The 20733-nt window shown below is 45.6% G+C and overlaps 1 protein-coding gene across 1 annotated transcript in view; it reads left to right on the forward strand.

Moving 5' to 3' along the window:
• The window catches only part of YES1 (YES proto-oncogene 1, Src family tyrosine kinase), a 62719-nt gene that overhangs the window by 31949 nt on the left and 10037 nt on the right, over window positions 1-20733 (forward strand). Inside the window, exons 4-9 of the mRNA XM_063299152.1 lie at window positions 47-145; window positions 2446-2549; window positions 2647-2796; window positions 2915-3070; window positions 3741-3920; window positions 6727-6803. Coding sequence (XP_063155222.1) covers window positions 47-145; window positions 2446-2549; window positions 2647-2796; window positions 2915-3070; window positions 3741-3920; window positions 6727-6803 — 766 coding nt within the window. The remainder of the gene's footprint in view (window positions 1-46; window positions 146-2445; window positions 2550-2646; window positions 2797-2914; window positions 3071-3740; window positions 3921-6726; window positions 6804-20733) is intronic.

Below are 20733 nucleotides of genomic sequence, written 5' to 3' on the forward strand. Positions count from 1 at the left end.
ATTCAGTGTAATTACCTTTTTCCCTGACCTCCCTCCCCCACCCCAGGGAAGGAGACTGGTGGGAAGCAAGATCTATTGCAACAGGAAAGAATGGCTACATTCCTAGCAATTACGTGGCTCCTGCAGATTCCATTCAAGCAGAAGAGTAAGATTTTATAATGTCCTTAATCATTTTTCCTGTAATTTTTCAGTAGAATTCAGTAGAATCTAATGTCTATCCAGAAGACTTATTAGATATAAGTGGACTTCAATTAGAGTACTATACTTATATGAATTAAAAATTAATTAAAATTAATCTCTTAAAAGATTATTATATTTTACCTAGAGGAGATTGGTTTTCTTTAAAAGTATTTTTAGATTATTTTTTGAATAAATAGTTCAATTTCACACATGTTTATATGAGTTGATGCTGATCCCATTATTGCCACATTGCAGCCTATTCTGAAGGAACAGTTTTCTGTTGAAAACATTCCAAATCTGTATGGTGTGTGTTCAGAGCCCTGAAGTAGGTACAACTGATCTTGTTCAACCATATTTAAATCTTAAAGCATAAGTATAGGAATAGTGGTGGTGCCAAATCTTGCATGCTGTACAACAGAAATGCAAATTTCGAAAGCTTACATGTTTCTGGCTGCTTAGGGCCTTTAGAACTGTTGGAAATGGGAGCTGCTGCCAGTCAGTCAGTTGATTTGGTATGTATGGAGTGACTATTACTATTATGTGAACTAAACCTGAGAAAGTGGATTAAAAATACACCATGTCCATCTTTGCCAATGTCTTCAAGAACTCTGAAAATCATAATGTAATGATGGAAAAGGAACAGCTCAAATACTGAACTTATTTGTCCTGCAAAGTCAATCACAAAAATGATTAGGGATTGCTTTCCATTTGTGTTTTCCACCAAGGTTTTTTTTAATCTTTACACAAATTCTAATACATTAGGCTGTTTTTGAAAACAGCTTAAATGAACGTATATTTTATATATGTGCTTAAGTGCAGCATACTACTGCACATCTATTATATAATGCTGTAAGAAAGCCTGACAAAAGAATCATAATGTCTGCATTGTTTGGCAGCTTTTTCATATTTAACAATAGCTTCTGGCTAATTATTAAGGATAGTGCAGTCATTGATTCAGATGGTTGGTTGCTCCTCCATCAGAATAGTGTGGAAATTCTGTGCAGATCAAAAAAGTAACTTGTGAATGGAATGGAATCACAATGGCAGTTTGTGACATAGTACAAATACGTTTTGCATAGATGGTCCAAGCATTTATTTCACCCAATGGTATTTGTTGCTAAAAATCTTGATGAACAACCTCTAAAGGTTGGTGTACTTTTTGCAAAGATGTAAGTATAATCTGTGAACATTGGTTTAGCATAAAGGCCAAGACCTTTATGCTGCCACAAGCCCATCTGTTTCCTCAAATCTTCTGGCTAATTTCAGAGCTTAGAAAAATAGGGAATTTCTAAGCATACTGGTGAAGTTCCCCTGACCCAGAATTTCTTATAAACTTTGGGAGTTTCTTTCTCTTTTGTTGTCCTGGAATGCAGGAAAGCTTAAGGTTGGAGTACTGTCCTCATGGGAGGTTACAGCTGCCTTTGGAAACCAGATGTCACCTATGATCCCTTAAAGCTTCCGCTCCAATGCATTATTAGCCAATACAACAGGAAGCAAAAGAAAATGGGGGAGGGACAAGCTCCTTTTTTCCCCTCTTCTTTCCTTTTGTGACCACTTCTGTTTTCTCTACCGAAGAAAAGAAAATCACTAATATCTAGGCCTATCTGAACTTTGTTTACAGTTCCACAAAACAACAAAATAGATTTATATCTTCTTTGTAGCTCAGAAACCAGTTCAAATATGCAGCTTTATTTGGTTACTTGCTTATGTGACATTATTGTCAGTCAAATGTGATGTAGTACCTCCCTCTGAAACAACGCTTAGCATGTTCAGTAATTTTAAAAAATTAACAGAACCAAGAATACAGAAATGATAAAATGACAAACAATGCTTTATGGTTTCACCTGCAGTTGCTTTAGTCCAACTCACTTGTCTTGTTTTTCTTCAAAAGTTAACACCAGTAATATGGAGTATCTGCTTTTGAAACTCTCCACGTTTAAAAGTAGTTTGTCACTGGATCTTGAATGGAAGGAATGATAAGGGGTTTTTTGTTTGTTGTTGTTTTTATTTTTATCCAAAACAAATACTAGATTATATCTTGGCCTATAGAAGAATCTGTGTGATCCTTATAACATACCCCATTTAGAAACAGCCATTGATTTCTCATCCATTTTAAAAGTACAGAGATGGAATTATATGGAAAGCCCCTGTTGTAACGAACACTCCACAGTCCTGTCTTTGTAATATAATATCTTTTCATTGCTATGTTAATCAAACATTGCAACTGAATCTTTTCTTGAACATATTTCTCTTTGAACCTTTTAGATGGTATTTTGGTAAAATGGGCAGGAAAGATGCAGAAAGATTACTTTTAAATCCTGGGAACCAGCGTGGTATCTTTTTAGTCCGAGAGAGTGAAACCACAAAAGGTATCTGTCTTTAATATTATTACTCAATAGGGCAAAGGACAAATCTTACTTTGCTTATAAATATGTTTACCGAAGCAAACATATTTTTTTTCCCTAGGTGCTTATTCCCTTTCTATACGTGACTGGGATGAGATTAGAGGTGATAATGTGAAACACTATAAAATTAGAAAACTTGACAATGGTGGATATTATATAACAACAAGAGCACAATTTGAATCATTACAAAAGTTGGTCAAACACTATACAGGTAAGTTCTAAATTTTACAACTGATCCTAAAAGTAAATTATAGTCTGATGAGTATGTTTCTGAAAACTGCATGCTTAAAAATATATGACTATATAAAAAATACTTTTCTGATTACTAGATCATGCTGATGGCCTGTGTCATAAATTAACAACTGTGTGTCCAACTGTGAAACCTCAGACACAGGGTTTAGCAAAGGATGCCTGGGAAATCCCTAGAGAATCTTTGCGATTAGAAGTTAAGCTGGGCCAAGGGTGCTTTGGTGAAGTATGGATGGGTAAGTATCACATGGGGAAGAACCATAACTCTATTGTTAAATCTAAGTGCTCTGTTGATTAGAGGTCAGTTCCAGACCCTGCCACCTCCAAATTTTAAAAGGGAACTTAGGTTGTTGAGATGGAAAACACCTGCCTAAGACCTTGGAGAATCACTGTCAATCACTATAGACCAGGGTTTTTCAACCAGGTGTCTATGGAACCCCCTAGGGTTCCGCGAGACATCACTAGGGGTTCGCTGGGAGATCACAATTTATTTAAAAAATTATTTCAGATTCGGGCAACTTCACATTAAGAGGTAAGTTTCATTATTTTTAGTTTAAGTACACTGTTAATGCATATATACAGGCCTACACATGAAAAGAATATAATAATTTTATAACTTCTGGCCTATATTTGAGCCTGAAAGTGCAGGGGTTCCCCAAGGCCTGAAAAATATTTCAAGGCTTCCTCCAGGGTCAAAAGGTTGAGAAAGGCTGCTATAGACAATACTGATTTCACAGTCTCATTTCATAGACTAAACACACTGGAAAATTGTTTTTAACTTCTATTCAACATTTTTTAAAATTTATTAGTTTACATGCACCCGACCCTGCTGCAATACTTATATTACACTGAAAATCTTTGTATTGTAACTGATAATATAATGCATTAATTGCATTAATTCCATAGGTACATGGAATGGAACTACAAAAGTTGCAATCAAAACACTAAAACCTGGTACTATGATGCCAGAGGCTTTCTTACAAGAAGCTCAGATCATGAAGAAATTAAGGCATGATAAACTTGTTCCACTTTACGCTGTAGTGTCTGAGGAGCCTATCTACATTGTCACCGAATTCATGACAAAAGGTACATTTTATTTCCATACTGAAATCAAATATGGAAACAATAGTGTTGTATAAATCTGCTGTGCAATTATTAGGGTAGATATAGCAAAAGAGACAGAAAACTGTCTTATCAGATTAGAGTCCTAGAAGTGTCTACCAGGGCTTTCATTGTAGGTCTTGGCTCTTCCCCCAAGCACTGGAATAGGGTAAGTCGGAAGACAGTGCTGTAGGCTGCATCAAGGGAGTTTAGTTGTGGCACTAGGTTTCTTTGTTTCTGTTTCTATTGTTTTTTGCTTTTGTTTTTTGTATAATGTTGGTTGTATATAATTGTTGTGAGCTGCTCAGAACTGTGGTTCCAAGGTGGGTGGCTATCAAGTCTTTTAATTAAATAAGTAAATAAATAAATAAATTTGCTAGCCCTTAAAAAAACAAACTATCATTTCATATTTTTCATTCTTAATAACTCTGCTGGCAGTCAGCAGGAAAAATATTCAGGAACCATTTGCCAGGCATATATAAAAGGCATTAATATTTGCAGGAATCAGATTGCTACATAAATTAATTATAAATTTAAAATTACTTGAAATAAGACTATCTAAACTATGCCCACGAGCACATGTAATACTAAACTGTATTCTGAGCACTTCAGCAGCCACAGCGGGAAACTAGAAATGTTTGCTTTGGTTTTCAACTACCTGCAGTTTCTTATTATGTCCAGATAAGGAATTATAGATGTTATGAACAGTGCATTATTTAAGCAGTCGCGGCAGTATAACTTGTTTGAACAAACTATAGTTAATATTACCTATAGTTCTCAGTTTGTAAATTAAACCATAATTTCATGTTGAAAATCAAAGCAAATGCTTTTAGTCATCTTTTTGGGGTAATCAGAAAAGGGAAGAAACCACCAAAGCCCAGTGTTTCTGTGAATCCACAAATCCAGAAAAATCAAAAATACCACAGAGAACTCAGAGGTTGCCTATATGGCACACAGAGGAAGTCATTGGAACTTTATTTAGATCTTCCAAACCTATCCTAAACAACAGCTATAAAAAAAAAGAATGTCGATGTATAAATGAAAAAGTGATTTGTTTTGCTTTTTGTCATGGTAAGGTCCAGGGTCTTTGACAGAGTGATTGATGGGACTGATAGGAAAGACTGAAAGCACTATTACATGCAACGGTTGTGGTTGATGTTTTACGTAAGCACATTCTATAAGTTAGACATTATATAACTTTACAGAGTCTTTTACATTTAAGTAAAAAAAATGGAAAAGAACAAAATATTATCAGTGTTATAGTATTTGAAAGAATGAAGTTGCAGCTAGGAACACACATCATACTAAGTCATTTTGCCTTAGGTTTCTAATCACTGTGGTTGGCAAGCTATGGTTTATGACTTGGTATTTATGGTCCAGGAGCCCTTTTATTTAGTTCCTAGAACCTCTCAGTTACCAAATCGGTGGCACATTTCCTGTCTCTTTGAAATAGCAATATATAAAACTGTAGTGCAACCTCCAAAATACATTCTACATTGTTTATTCTTCTCCAAATCCAGAAAAATCAATCTGGTTAACATGATATTACCTACTTCATCATCATTCTAGCTTTTACAGTCCTCAGTCTCCTAAAAAAATGTTAAGTGAAGCCTCATGGCACCAAAAGTTTGCCTACCTTTGACAATGAACTGTGATCAAAGAAGTCATTGATCTGTCTTCAATCCAATTCTTGCTCAGTTAACTGCTCTTGGGTATAGGATGGATAACAAAGAATTATCACCATTTTTGCTGTTGTCAGGAAATCAGCAACATAAATTTTAATAAGCCCAGAAAAGAGCTTAAGACTTATTTTTTGCATTTGCTCATTCTTTTAAAGTCCTGACCAACTATAGTGCTATATGACCGGAGAAAAACAACAACCAGAACAGAGGGGTAAAGCAGTAATACCTTCTAATTGGATGAGCCAGGCTTCCTGAAGAGTCGTTAATTGAAATAATTACGTGAGGTGGCGGCATGCAGCAAAGACATAGTCTCTAATGTCATTTTTGTTTACAAAAATGCTTCTGAGCTTTATATAGGCCCAAATGTATTCTCAGTAAATTAAAACAACGGGTACTTGCTTCCCAAAAAGCAGCTCGAGTTGAAAACAGTATCCTCGGGGTGAGAAACTGAAACAGAGACTATTCTTATCAGTTTGTTTTCTAGTAAATGCATGCTTTGTCATTGGCCATCTCCTTCCATTGCAGACTTTTTGTGAATAGGCAACACTCTCTATGGTAGCCATGTTGTGAGGAGTGTTTACACATTCTCAGAAATCCAAATATCCCCACCAGCCCAGAACAGATGCTTATCTCTGACCCAGGTGCTATTTTATATGTCTTGAAGTAACAGTACTTGACTCCTGCCCATGACATTGAAAATAAATCCAATATTACATTCATATTTATTTGAATAGGTCACTTTTTAATAACCAAACAAACTCCTGCCTCAGAAACCTGCAAACCTGCTTTTTGGGATGGAGGACCCCACATATATAGCCATTACGTTTAAACCGTTGCAAAGGAATATTTACACTATGATACATCTAAAGGATTTGGTTAAATATATTTTATTTATACATACACAAAATTACATACCACCCACTCCAAAATAGTATATAGAAACATATTTCTTTACATCTATTTTATTTATATTGATACTAGTAGAATTTTATTTTTGAACTATGCCTTAGGTAACTATAGATTTTGAAACTGAACTGTAACTAAAATGTTGTGATACCATTACTGTAGCTGAATTAAAGGAACATTGCTGTGTTTGTGTTTTCCTGTAGGTAGCTTGCTAGATTTTCTTAAAGAAGGAGAAGGGAAATATTTAAAACTTCCACAGCTGGTGGATATGGCTGCCCAGGTACTTTTTAAAATATATTGCTTGATTACTAACACATTCCAATATGAGATCATTGAGGAATATAGAAAAGACTGAAAGTAGTTGTCTATTCTGTCAACAGTCTGACTGTAAATATAGTTCTTCAGGTGGTCATCTGTATAGGTTTGTGCCTGCATAGCAGGGCATTCTGGAACATTCTCTAGTTCAGGTTTTTTGATGAGAAGGCCTATTCGCTAAAGCAGGGGTTCCTAAACTTTTTGCCATCACACCTTCCTTTAGTGTAATCTTAATGTACACACCTCCCCTAAAAATCCAAACACCAAAATGAAGACAAATGAACAATGAAAACAATACAATGAAACTTTGGGAAAGGTAGATTTATTGTAACAATGTAACTAAAAGGTTCTTCACACCTCCTGAGGTTCTGAGGTAACTAAAAGGTTCTTCACACCTCCCCTGGACTCTCTCAGCACCTCCCCGAGGGAGGTGTACCTCACAGTTTGGGAAACTCTCCTATAAAGCGTCTGCCCACTGAATTCCCTCAGACTGTCCCTATGCTCAAAGAAAGTAAGTTCCCCTGCAGTGGGGAACATGGTGAGTCAATATGATGCTCAATGACAGGTAAGCAACCTTTTGTTATCCTTTGTGTTTTTTGTGCATTATATGTGTTAAGACTCTCTTATCAACTATTACAAGTGGAGGCAGGTGCAGGCAAGCATTCAAGGATGTAGGTTTCCAATGAGTGTGTTTACTGCAAAACTAATAAAGCCATTATGAAAGACTACTATGTGTCAAATGCAAGCCCTATTTATAGTGAAATCAAGGTTCAAATTCTTGTGTCTTTTGCTCCCACGTGCATAGTGCAGTGGCCCAAAGATTCTCTCTTTTGGGCATGGGAGATAGTTTCTACCTGTTCCTCATTATGGTAATATGGTTTCATGCTGTTTGCTTCTGATCTTGCCAGAACTAACTCTGACACAATATATGGGAGAAGAGCTATCTTAACTGTGATCACATCAAACTGAGTGATAGAATTATGGGTTCAAAATTGGTATCTGCTATAATCTAGATGATAAGGCTTCACAAATATGAGTGGAATAGACATAACTGCAGCCCTTAATATGTGACTTAGCCATTGTAGTAATTGCCCTGGGGAACTGTCCACAAACAGCAGATGGCACAGGCAGATGTTGTAGTTTGTCAAACAAAATAGTTTTAATAAAATAGTGGGAAAACTGTTGTTAAGCAGAAAATAAAGGATGTTTGAGTCAAATGAAATGATTTCATGCTGTCAAGGTAAGAGACAAAACTCCTTTCCCTATCCAAATGGTTATTTCAATGTGGCTGGTAAGATTAGGGAAGAAAGCTCAAAGAACAATGAAAAATACTTTCAGAATGAAGGTAGAGTTAGGGCACAAAGTACCTTTGTTCTTACACTACACCATGTACAATGAGGCAATTCTCCAGAATCAAATAGTTTATTAGCATATTTTGCAGATGTAACAACTGTGAAAAATACTACTTTAAAGGATAACCTATGGAGTGAAGTGGTAGCTAAAGAGCTGAACAGTGGAAACAAGTTGAGACAGCAGCAAGCAGTCTCTCCATTGTGGGTGAACTTTGATACCAGGATAGAGGTGACAAACTGACCCAAAATTTGAGGATCAAAAGAGTGCAGAATACCAGAAATACGACCATCATGTATGTGGAAGACTGATTGTTGTTGTTTATTCGTTTAGTCGCTTCCGACTCTTCGTGACTTCATGGACCAGCCCACGCCAGAGCTTCCTGTCGGTCGTCAACACCCCCAGCTCCCCCAGGGACAAGTCCGTCACCTCTAGAATATCATCCATCCATCTTGCCCTTGGTCGGCCCCTCTTCCTTTTGCCTTCCACTCTCCCTAGCATCAGCATCTTCTCCAGGGTGTCCTGTCTTCTCATTATGTGGCCAAAGTATTTCAGTTTTGCCTTTAATATCATTCCCTCAAGTGAGCAGTCTGGCTTTATTTCCTGGAGGATGGACTGGTTGGATCTTCTTGCAGTCCAAGGCACTCTCAGAATTTTCCTCCAACACCACAGTTCAAAAGCATCGATCTTCCTTCGCTCAGCTTTCCTTATGGTCCAGCTCTCGCAGCCATATGTTACTACAGGGAACACCATTGCTTTAACTATGCGGGCCTTTGTTGTCAGTGTGATGTCTCTGCTCTTAACTATTTTATCAAGATTTGTCATTGCTCTTCTTCCAAGGATTAAGCGTCTTCTGATTTCCTGACTGCAGTCAGCATCTGCAGTAATCTTTGCACCTAGGAATACAAAGTCTTTCACTGCTTCTACATTTTCTCCCTCTATTTGCCAGTTATCAATCAAGCTGGTTGCCATAATCTTGGTTTTTTTGAGGTTTAGCTGCAAACCAGCTTTTGCACTTTCTTCTTTCACCTTCATCATAAGGCTCCTCAGTTCCTCTTCACTTTCAGCCATCAAAGTGGTATCATCTGCATATCTGAGATTGTTAATGTTTCTTCCAGCAATTTTAACTCCAGCCTTGGATTCCTCAAGCCCAGCTTGTCGCATGATGTGTTCTGCATACAAGTTGAATAGGTAGGGTGAGAGTATACAGCCCTGCCGTACTCCTTTCCCAATCTTAAACCAGTCTGTTGTTCCGTGGTCTGTTCTTACTGTTGCTACTTGGTCGTTATACAGATTCTTCAGGAGGCATACAAGATGACTTGGTATCCCCATACCGCTAAGAACTTGCCACAATTTGTTATGGTCCACACAGTCAAAGGCTTTAGAATAGTCAATAAAACAGAAATAGATGTTTTTCTGAAACTCCCTGGCTTTTTCCATTATCCAGCGGATATTGGCAATTTGGTCTCTAGTTCCTCTGCCTTTTCTAAACCCAGCTTGTACGTCTGGCAATTCTCGCTCCATGAACTGCTGAAGTCTACCTTGCAGGATCTTCAGCATTACCTTACTGGCATGTGAAATGAGTGCCACTGTTCGATAGTTTGAACATTCTTTAGTGTTTCCCTTTTTTGGTATGGGGATATAAGTTGATTTTTTCCAGTCTGATGGCCATTCTTGTGTTTTCCAAATTTGCTGGCATATAGCATGCATTACCTTGACAGCATCATCTTGCAAGATTTTGAACAGTTCAGCTGGGATGCCGTCGTCTCCTGTTGCCTTGTTATTAGCAATGCTTCTTAAGGCCCATTCAACCTCACTCTTCAGGATGTCTGGCTCTAGCTCACCGACCACACTGTCAAAGCTATTGTCATGAGTGCCGTTGAGCTAAAGTCATCAGCGCAATGGCACTCATGACAATGACAAGGAAATAGGTGAAGGGGTACAAGTTAAGTAGCCATCAACCTACAACGACTAACGGCCAACAAACAATAGCCAAAGGAATCACGGAGCCACCCAAACCATCAGCGGCAATACAACGGGGATCGCCCAGCTGAAAGCAATCAGCAGAAGAATGGAAACCTGATGATGGGCGATCCCGGAAACCCTCACCCACTGGCAGGGCAACGCATGGGACAAAGGGGGGTGACGTGACCGTGAGCGAGGGGGCGCTGACCGGCGCGGGGTATTTAAACCCCGCACCGGCGCGCTCCTGTCACTCTCAGCTTTTTTCTACCAACGCTGTACCTGCCCTGCAATAAACCAGAGCCTGATTCGCAAACCAGTGTCTGATTGTTATTCAGGGGGAGGCAGCGCATGACATAAAGCTGAGAGTCATAAACTCAGCCTCGCCGAGCCCCACCGGACGACAACGAGCCGCGGGAGGAGTAGACGGCGAGAAGACCAGCAAGATGAGGCCGGAACGGCGCGGGCAAGGAGGGCGAGCCGCGCGGCAAGAGACAGAGGAGGACCGACCAGGGCCAGAGGCACCGCGGACTCCCGGAGCCATGGACGCCCACCCAACCCGACCCGAGCCTCAGCTCCAACCCCAAGGGGAGATGGCGACGGAGGCAACCCGACCGCGGGAGGGAGCAGCACGACTTCCGAAACCAGCGGAGGACCCCGCGCCCCACATCGCACCCCAGCAACGGGCGTGGAGCGACAGCCCCACGGCGCTCGACACGGAGGAGGACGACGGAGACACCCATCAGACGGCGGAGGAAGCGGACCCGCGGCAGAGGGACGATGAACCCCGCCGGCAACCCACCCCCGAGGACGCGCCAACGGAACCGGCCCCAGCGGCGGCGCGGGCTGTGGACGAGGAGGCACGAGCTGAACCCGCGGCCATGCGGGCTCAGCTGACGGAACTCCGGACCATGCTCCAGGCGCTTATGCCCCCCGCGCCACCCAACGACGTCCCCGCACAAGCCCACACCCCGAGCGAAGCATCGAACCCACACGGGCCAGCGGAGGGCCAGCAGACGGCACAGGCGGCCGACACCACACCCCGAGAAGCGAGAGGCGGGGCCGCACAAAACGCCCGGGCCCCAAAGGACTTCCCCATCTTCTTCGATGGGACCCCCACAAAACTCTCGTTTTTTGTGACCAACGCTAGGGAGTTCATGGGGAGGCACGGACACTCCTATGACTCCGAGGCCGACAAGATCGCCGCCGTGGCGATCAAACTCCAAGACAGGGCGGCGGACTGGTACGTCCAACTGTACGAGTCCAGCTCCCCCGCCCTCGCCACCTTCCCTGCTTTCATCAAAGAGATGAAAGACTACTTCAAAGACCCCCTAGCCAAAGTGCGGGCGAAAAGCGCACTCCAAAGACTTAAACAGGGCACCCGCACGGTCCCTGACTACGCCCTGGAGTTCAAAGCCCTCGCGGGGAAGGTCAGCGACTGGTCCGAGACCACCCTGCTGGAAATCTTCAAAAGGGGGCTCAACCGCGACGTTCTCCAATGGGCCCTCTACCGCGACGACCCAGAAACGTTACACGGGTGGATCCACCTCGCGGGGAAAGCCGAACACGCGCACCGCACCTTCCTCATGACAACCACGGAAGACACAAACGATGCCGGGAAAAAGGTACCCGCACCACACGGGGGGATGGCCGGCCCCATATACCCTAAAAAGAAGTTCAACCGGGAGCCCTGCGGGAGGTGTGGCAAATTAGGGCACAAGACGGCGGATTGCTTCGCCAACCGACCGCCGACCAGCGCGCCCAAGCCCACCCCGAAAATTAGCCCCAAACCACCCAACCCGGGGCCGCCGCCTCACCGCCGAATGACCGTGGCCACAGCGACACCGAAAGAGAGCTGGGACGCTTACGGGGGGGAAGAGGACAATACCGACCCCGACCAGCCGGCGGGAAATGCTCCCCGCCTGCTCTGAGACGCGTGGCGAGGCAGGCGGTGGGACAGCAACGCGGACCACCTCAACGAAACGACAAAAGCTCCGTAATATTGGCAGCAATTCAACTCTCCACCGGAAACGGAGCCACCACGGCCGCGGCACTAGTGGACTCGGGGTGCTCAAAAAACCTCATCCACCCCGACCTAGTCGCCAAACTCGACCTCCGCTGCTTCCCCCTCCCCACGCCGCTGGCATTCCACCAGCTGGACGGCTCTACAGCGGGAGGGAAACCAGCCACGCTACAAACCGAGCCGGTCACCCTGCAAATGGGCACTCACACTGAGCGCACATCGTTCGTAGTCACGCACATCGGACGGCCCATTGCAGTCCTGGGGATGCCATGGCTCGCGAAAAACAACCCGCGGATCAACTGGGCGACCCGCACCTTCACATTCGGCGACGGCGAGTATCGAGCACCAGTTCCAGCCGGCAAAAGCAACCCCACGGTAGGACGAGCGGAGGCGACCACACAAGACAACGCCGCTAACCCAGCAGACCTACCAGAACAATACGCCGACTTCTCCGAGGTCTTCGGAGAGGCAGAGGCTGACCAACTACCCCCCCACCGCAAGACGGATTGCCGGATCGACCTACTGCCCGACGTCCCCTTACCTCGACCAAAAATCTATTCGATGACCCCGAAGGAGATGGCAACCCTCCGGGAGTTCATCGATAAAAACCTAGACAGGGGATTCATAGAGCCAGCATGCTCACCGGTCGGAGCCCCCGTCTTATTCCGGGAGAAGAAAGACGGGACCCTACGGCTCTGTACCGACTACCGGGGCCTAAACGCGGCTTCCCTGTCCAACAAATATCCCTTACCCCTGGTGAAGGACATGCTCGCCCACCTGTCCACGGGCAAAGTCTTTTCCAAATTGGACCTTCGCGAGGCGTACTATCGCATCCGAATCAGGGAGGGGGACGAATGGAAGACGGCGTTTAACTGCCCCCTAGGCGCTTTCCAGTACAAGGTACTGCCCTTCGGACTCGCGGGGGCCCCTGGGGTGTTCATGCAGCTCATCAATGAGGTACTGCATGAACATCTGTTTAAAGGGGTCCTGGTCTACATCGACGACGTCCTTATTTACACAAAAACACACGAGGAACACGTAACCTTAGTCAGGCAAGTCCTCGACAAGCTCAGAAGGGCGCAGCTCTATGCGAAGCCTACAAAGTGCGAGTTTCACAAAGAGCGCCTAGACTATTTGGGGTATCGAATCTCCGGGGACGGCATCGAAATGGACCCCGCAAAAGTCGAAGCGGTGCTAAACTGGGAGCGGCCCCGCAACAGACGGCAACTACAGAGCTTCCTGGGATTCGCGAATTTCTACAGGTCATTCGCCCGGGGGTTCGCTGAGATAGCCCTCCCCTTAACGGACCTCCTCAAAACCAAAGGGGTGGGGGACACCCGACGCGCCAAGAACCCAGGCACAGTGCTGAATTGGACTCCCGCGTGCCAGACCGCATTCGACAAGCTGAAAGCGCTGTTCACTACGGAGCCAATCCTCGCGCACCCGGACCCAGAACGGCCGTTCGTGGTCCAAGCCGACGCCTCAGACTTCTCCCTGGGAGCCATCCTACTACAGAAAGACTCCACGGGGCTCCTGAAACCATGCGCCTACCTGTCAAGGAAGTTCTCCGAGACAGAGAGGCGATGGCACGTCTGGGAGAAAGAAGCCTTCGCGGTGAAATCGGCACTAGAGACATGGCGACACCTACTCGAGGGAGCCACCCAACCATTCGAGGTCTGGACGGACCACCGGAACCTCGAGGCCCTACGAACGCCTAGACGCCTTAGCCCAAAACAGGTCCGATGGGCCCAATTCTTCAGCCGCTTTGATTTCCAGCTGAAGTTCATGCCGAGCAAGAAGAACTTCCTGGCCGACGCCCTCTCCCGACTGCCCCAAGACGAAGAGCCCGCCCCAGACACCATTGGGACGGTCCTATCCGCCTCGCAACTGGGGATGGCCGTGACCACCCGAAGCGGCGCACGGAGGCAGCTCGACGCTACGGCGCAGCCGACGGCGGGACAACCGGCGACGGAAAGAAGCCAACCGCAACTACCAGGGGGAATGCGCACGGACCTCGCCGCCGCCCTCAAAACCGACCCCTGGTTCCTGGCGAACCCCGACAAGGTAACGATGGCGCAAGACCTGGCATGGGGGGAAGGCAGAATCTACGTCCCGGACTCGCAGCGCCAGGCGATCTTGCATAGGTCACACGACGCCAAGCAAGCGGGACACTTTGGGTTCCTCAAGACCCTACACCTAACACGGCGCCAATTCTGGTGGCCCGCGCTCAGGCGAGACGTAAAAACCTACGTGGCGTCCTGCCCAACGTGCGCTAGGGCCAAATGGGCACCAGGCAAACCCGCGGGGCTATTGCAACGGGTGGCAGAACCCTCCCGCCCATGGGAGGAAATCTCTATGGATTTTATAGTGGACCTCCCACCCAGCCAGAAGAAAACGGCCATTTGGGTGGTGAAGGACTACTTCTCAAAGCAGGCCCACTTCATCCCCTGCACGTCGGTCCCATCCTCACAACAACTAGCCAAACTCTTCCTCATCCACGTGTACAGGCTACACGGATGTCCCGCACGTGTGGTGACCGACAGGGGCACACAGTTCACCTCCAAATTCTGGCGGGCCTTCCTGAAGCTGACGGGGACCCAACAGGCCCTATCTACGGCTTGGCATCCGCAGACGGACGGAGCCACTGAGGTTCTTAATGCCACCTTAGAGCAATTTATACGATCATATACGAACTACCACCAAGACGACTGGGCTGAACTGCTCCCGTTCGCCGAAGTCGCATACAACAACGCCGTCCACACGAGCACGGGGAAAACTCCGTTCGAAGTAGTCTCGGGGCGCGACTTCGTCCCCATACCGGAGCTACCTCAACCCCCGGAACCACAGGTGGACGCCAGCGACTGGGGACGGAAGATCGCGGAAGCATGGCCAGTAATCACGGCGGCGCTAAAGGAGGCACAGGCTGCTTACAAAGAGCAGGCCGACAAGCACCGGCGCCAACAACCGACGTTCCAGGCGGGGGATATGGCCTATCTATCCACCAAGTTCCTAAAGTCAACCCAACCCTCGAAAAAACTGGGGCCTAAGTACATCGGGCCGTTCCGAGTCACGCAAATAGTGAACCCGGTAGCAATACGCCTGGACCTGCCACACAACCTCCGGAGGCTCCACCCGGTGTTCCACACCAGCCTCCTAAAACCGGCAACCACCTCCCGATGGCACCCAAGCACGCCACAGCCCGCACCACTTATGATCGACGGGCAACACCACTTCGAGATAAGGGACATCCTCGACTCCCGCAAGCAACGAGGAACTCTACACTATCTGGTCAGGTGGAAACACTTCCCCCACCCGGAATGGGTGGCGGCGCACAACGTTAACGCGCCTGACCTGACCAGAGCATTTCACCGGGCATACCCCGACAAACCGCAACCAAGGTCAGCAAAACCAAACCCCCCCCCCCGCAGGCCTCCCCCCGCCTCCCGTGCCCCAAGGGAAAGGGCCCCCCCCCAAGCCCGCGACTTGGGTGGACCTTCCCCCCCCCGGGACTCACTCCCCCCGCCCCGGGCCCACGGGGTGGTGACAAACGATCGCCAGCACCCTCCCCCCGCCCCCCGGCCGCGGGGGAGTGGCAAGCAAGTCAACAAGGCAACCTGGGGGCAACGCCCAGGAGACACAACAAAGGCGACGCACTCTAAATAAGAAAAGAAGGGCCCTACCTGGAGCTGAGACGCACCCGACCAGCCACGCCTCTCGCCTCGCCGAACTGAGCCAAACAAACAGGGTGTGGTTGGAGCATGCGCACGCCAGGTCAGAACCCGAGCATGCGCACCATGGACACACCCTGGGAAGGCACGTGGTAGAGGGAGGAGCAAAGGGAGGGGCGACAACTACTCCGGCGGGAACTTTGAAAAAAAAAAAAAAAAAAATGTGGCGTTTTGACAGCTCCACGGGGAAAACCCAGAAACCCGAGGGAGAACACTATTCGGAAAGGGGGCAGTATGTCATGAGTGCCGTTGAGCTAAAGTCATCAGCGCAATGGCACTCATGACAATGACAAGGAAATAGGTGAAGGGGTACAAGTTAAGTAGCCATCAACCTACAACGACTAACGGCCAACAAACAATAGCCAAAGGAATCACGGAGCCACCCAAACCATCAGCGGCAATACAACGGGGATCGCCCAGCTGAAAGCAATCAGCAGAAGAATGGAAACCTGATGATGGGCGATCCCGGAAACCCTCACCCACTGGCAGGGCAACGCATGGGACAAAGGGGGGTGACGTGACCGTGAGCGAGGGGGCGCTGACCGGCGCGGGGTATTTAAACCCCGCACCGGCGCGCTCCTGTCACTCTCAGCTTTTTTCTACCAACGCTGTACCTGCCCTGCAATAAACCAGAGCCTGATTCGCAAACCAGTGTCTGATTGTTATTCAGGGGGAGGCAGCGCATGACAGCTATCCCCGATATTGTTATCCTTCCTATATAGGTTTTCTGTATATTCTTGCCACCTTTTCTTGATCTCTTCTTCTTCTGTTAGGTCCTTGCCATCTTTGTTTTTGATCATACCCATTTTTGCCTGGAATTTACCTCCAATGTTTCTAATTTTCTGGAAGAGGTCTCTTGTCCTTCCTATTCTATTGTCTTCTTCCACTTCCGCGCATTGCTTGTTTAAAAATAATTCCTTATCTCTTCTGGCTAACCTCTGGAATTTTGCATTTAATTGGGCATATCTCCCCCTATCACTGTTGCCTTTTGCTTTCCTTCTTTCTTGGGCTACTTCTAGTGTCTCAGCAGACAGCCATTTTGCCTTCTTGGTTTTCTCTTTCTTTGGGATGTATTTTGTTGCCGCCTCCTGAACAATGCTGCCGACTTCTGTCCAGAGTTCTTCCGGGACCCTATCTACTAAGTCCAGTCCCTTAAATCTATTCTTCACCTCCACTGCATATTCCTTAGGAATATTAGTGAGCTCATATCTAGCTGATCTGTGGGTCTTCCCTAATCTCTTTAGTCTGATCCTAAATTGTGCAAGAAGAAGTTCGTGATCTGAACTACAGTCAGCTCCAGGCCTTGTTTTTACCGACTGTACAGATGTCCGCCACCTTTGGCTGCAAAGGATGTAATCAATCTGATTTCGGTGTTGTCCATCTGGTGAAGTCCATGTATAAAGCCGTCTCTTAGGTTGTTGGAAGAGAGTGTTTGTTATGCAGAGTGAATTGTCTTGGCAAAATTCTATCAGCCTGTGTCCTGCTTCGTTTTGTTCTCCCAGGCCATACTTACCTGTAATTCGAGGTGTCATTTGACTGCCCACCTTAGCATTCCAGTCTCCTGTGATGAAAATAACATCTCTTTTAGGCGTGTTGTCCAGTAGGTGCTGCAGATCCTCATAGAACTGCTCTACTTCAGCTTCTTCAGCATTTGTGGTTGGGGCGTATATTTGGATCATTGTGATGTTAGATGGCTTGCCCTGAATTCGAATTGAGATCATTCTATCATTTTTTGGGTTGTATCCAAGCACTGCTTTAGCCACTTTACTATTAATTATGAAGGCTACTCCATTTCTTCTGTGGTCCTCTTGTCCGCAGTAGTAGATCTGGTGGTCATTTGATGTGAAGTGGCCCATTCCAGTCCATTTCAGTTCACTGACGCCCAGAATGTCTATCTTTAATCTTGACATCTCACCAATAACCACATCCAATTTGCCCTGGCTCATAGATCTTACATTCCAGGTTCCGATGGTGTGTTGATCCTTAGAACATCGGATTCGCCGTTCACCACCAGCACCGTCGGCCGCTAGCCGTCCTTTCGGCTTTGAGCTAGCTGCGTCATCACGTCTGGGGCTAGTTGAGCTCATCCTCTGTTCCTCCCCAGTAGCATTTTGACCATCTTCCGACCTGGGGGTCTCATCTTCCGATGGTATACCGACATATCTCTGGTTGTACTGATCCATTTAGTTTTCATGGCAAGAATACTGAGGTGGGTTGCCATTACCTTCCCCAGGGATCGCATTTAGTCTGACCTCTCTGTCATGACCTTCCCGTCTTGGGTGGCCCTTCACGGTTTAGCTCATGGCATCATTGAGGTGCTCAAGCTCCAGCACCACGACAAGGTAACGATCCTTTGCTGAAGGGAAGACTGATAATTGCCAAATAATTTTTTAGTGAAAATAATTTTTTTTAAGAATGAAGAAATTGTGAACCTAATTCCACAGAGCAAAACTCAGCTACTGACTCTATTCAGCTTTTAGTTAATTCAGACAGCTCACTCTGTAAAAAGCAGATTGTTTCTAAAGAAAGGTATCGTTTGTAGAAAAGTAATCATCTGTAATTGGCTGATTTTCAAACCCAACAGTCATAGCATTTGGAATCTTGGATGGAGTATCTGGCCTCCATATCAAAATAGGAGATTCTTATCAAGGGGGTTATGTTGAAACTTGCTCTTGGCAAAATGCAATAGTCTGTGCAGACAATCCTTCCCCAGCAAAGCTTGATAAGCATCCTTGTGAGCAGGGGAATTGGGGGATACTTACAATCGGCTGCCTGTCCATTTTGGAAAGTGAATGCATCTGAGAGAGAAATGGGATGGATACCTTTGAGAATTACTGCAATATAGTGTACATTGACAGTTTTGATTGTGCACAAAAGGATCCAATGTGGGTCTTTCAAACTATGGAAAAGTCTGTTGAAGAAAAAGGATTGCAATATTCTGTCCTGTGCCACATTCCCAGTATAGTTGAGCCCATCTTCTATGACTATTAAATGTGATGTGGAATATACCAGAACTGCAGTGCTAGGGTAGAATGCACTAATGGAGTCCCTCTGTGCTAGGGCAGAGCACAACAGTAGGTCCTTTTTGCTTACATAAAAAAATCATTGTGGCATTACCTGATGTTAATTGCACAATTTTATACATGCATATTGACTGGAATGTGTAGCATGCCTTAAAGTTGTAAGGAGTTCTAACATGTGAAATCAGGATTCCTGTGGAGTTCAAACTTCCATGAACATGAAACCCCTACAATAAGCATTCCAGCATGCCTGGAAACATCAGTTGTCAAGTTCTGGGTTGGTTGAATGATCAAGAACAACTGACCCCTCATAAGTTCCTATCAGTCAGATGAAGAAGGCTGCAGTATTTGGGTGCATAAGTAAAAAATTTCTGCTTGATAATGAACATTAGTTGATCTTGATGAACCAAAGTTAAGCATCATGATAGAAAGTAGGAAATGAGATTGGGACCAGGGAAGTCCTCTTTGTGAACATAGACAGGTGCAACCAGCTGCCAGCATAAGAAACATACTGTAAGCAGTTTATTACAACAAAAGAGCATGAGAAAGAAACTTAGGATTTAAACCCTGGTGTGCATGTGTGTGTATGTGTGCGGATGGATGGATGGATTCTTGGCTTTCATAGAAGCTGACCTTCATTGTAACTAGGATGCTTCATCTGCAGCAAGGTATCTTACATATTTAAAAAAAGTCGTTGGCTCCGTATGAGAGCTCCAAGTTTCTAAAGAAAGAATTATTGCAGGGTACAACTTCTGCCACTGTGAGGCAGTATGAGGTTTATGCTGCAAAGCCCTGATGCTTTTTGTTTTTTGTGATACTCATGTACTCTTCTGGTTGGTTGTGGGGATTTTTGACATACAGGTAGTCATTTAGTGACCACAACTAGGACTGGCAACTTGGTCGTTAAGCAAAGTGGTTGCTAAGTGCACTGTGACTGTGCTTCTGATCTTACTTCAGGTTTCCTTTTCTTTATAGACCTGCAAAGGTCCTAAACGTGAGGAATGGTCATAAAGTTACTTTTTCATCACCTTCATAACTGCAAACGGTCTCTAAACAAGGCAGTTGCTAAATGAGGACTACCTATATGTTGTTTCTCTTCCTTTTAGTTGTAAACTGCCCAGAGTTGCTGAGGAGTTGGGCTGCTTCTAAATCAAATAAATAAAATACAATATTCAGTCTGCCTTGACTAGTCAATAATATGAAAGATACCTGGCAAGGTCCATGCCTTACTCCAGTCAATTGATTGGCAAATAACCTCCAACTGATTGAATCCAGGCTCACCCATGTATACAGCATCATCTGCATCAGACAAAGGCAAGATGTTCCCCAGATAACACAAAGATTTAGATTAGTCACTTTAAAAAGGATCTGCCAAGTAGAATTGAGCTGTATTTGCAGTTCAGGCAAAAAACTTCGATTTTCTTTCTAAAAACTACTACAGGTAGTCCTTAGTATCCATTTGTTCAACCCTTCAAAGGTAGGACACTGCTGAATGAATGGTAGTTACGTGAATGGTCCTTGAAGTTATCACCATTGCAATGCCCCTGCAGTCATGTGATCAAAATTCAGGTGCTTGGCAGCCTGCCTGCATTTACAGCCACAGTGTGCAATTCAACTCCTCCCACCTGCCTGTCTCCCTCCCCATTTCTGTCCTTTTTGCTGCCCTGCACTCTGCCCCCACCTACCCCTGCTGCCCCCCAGCACCCCCAGCTGCCCTTTGTCTTTTTCCCACTGATGAGGCACACCTGGTTGAGGCAGCTGCTGGCCTTCCATGAGGCTGCACAAAGGGCCAGCAGCTGCCTCAGCTGGGTG

Source organism: Candoia aspera, chromosome 3 (genome assembly GCF_035149785.1).
Source record: "Candoia aspera isolate rCanAsp1 chromosome 3, rCanAsp1.hap2, whole genome shotgun sequence".
Lineage (NCBI taxonomy): Eukaryota > Metazoa > Chordata > Lepidosauria > Squamata > Boidae > Candoia > Candoia aspera.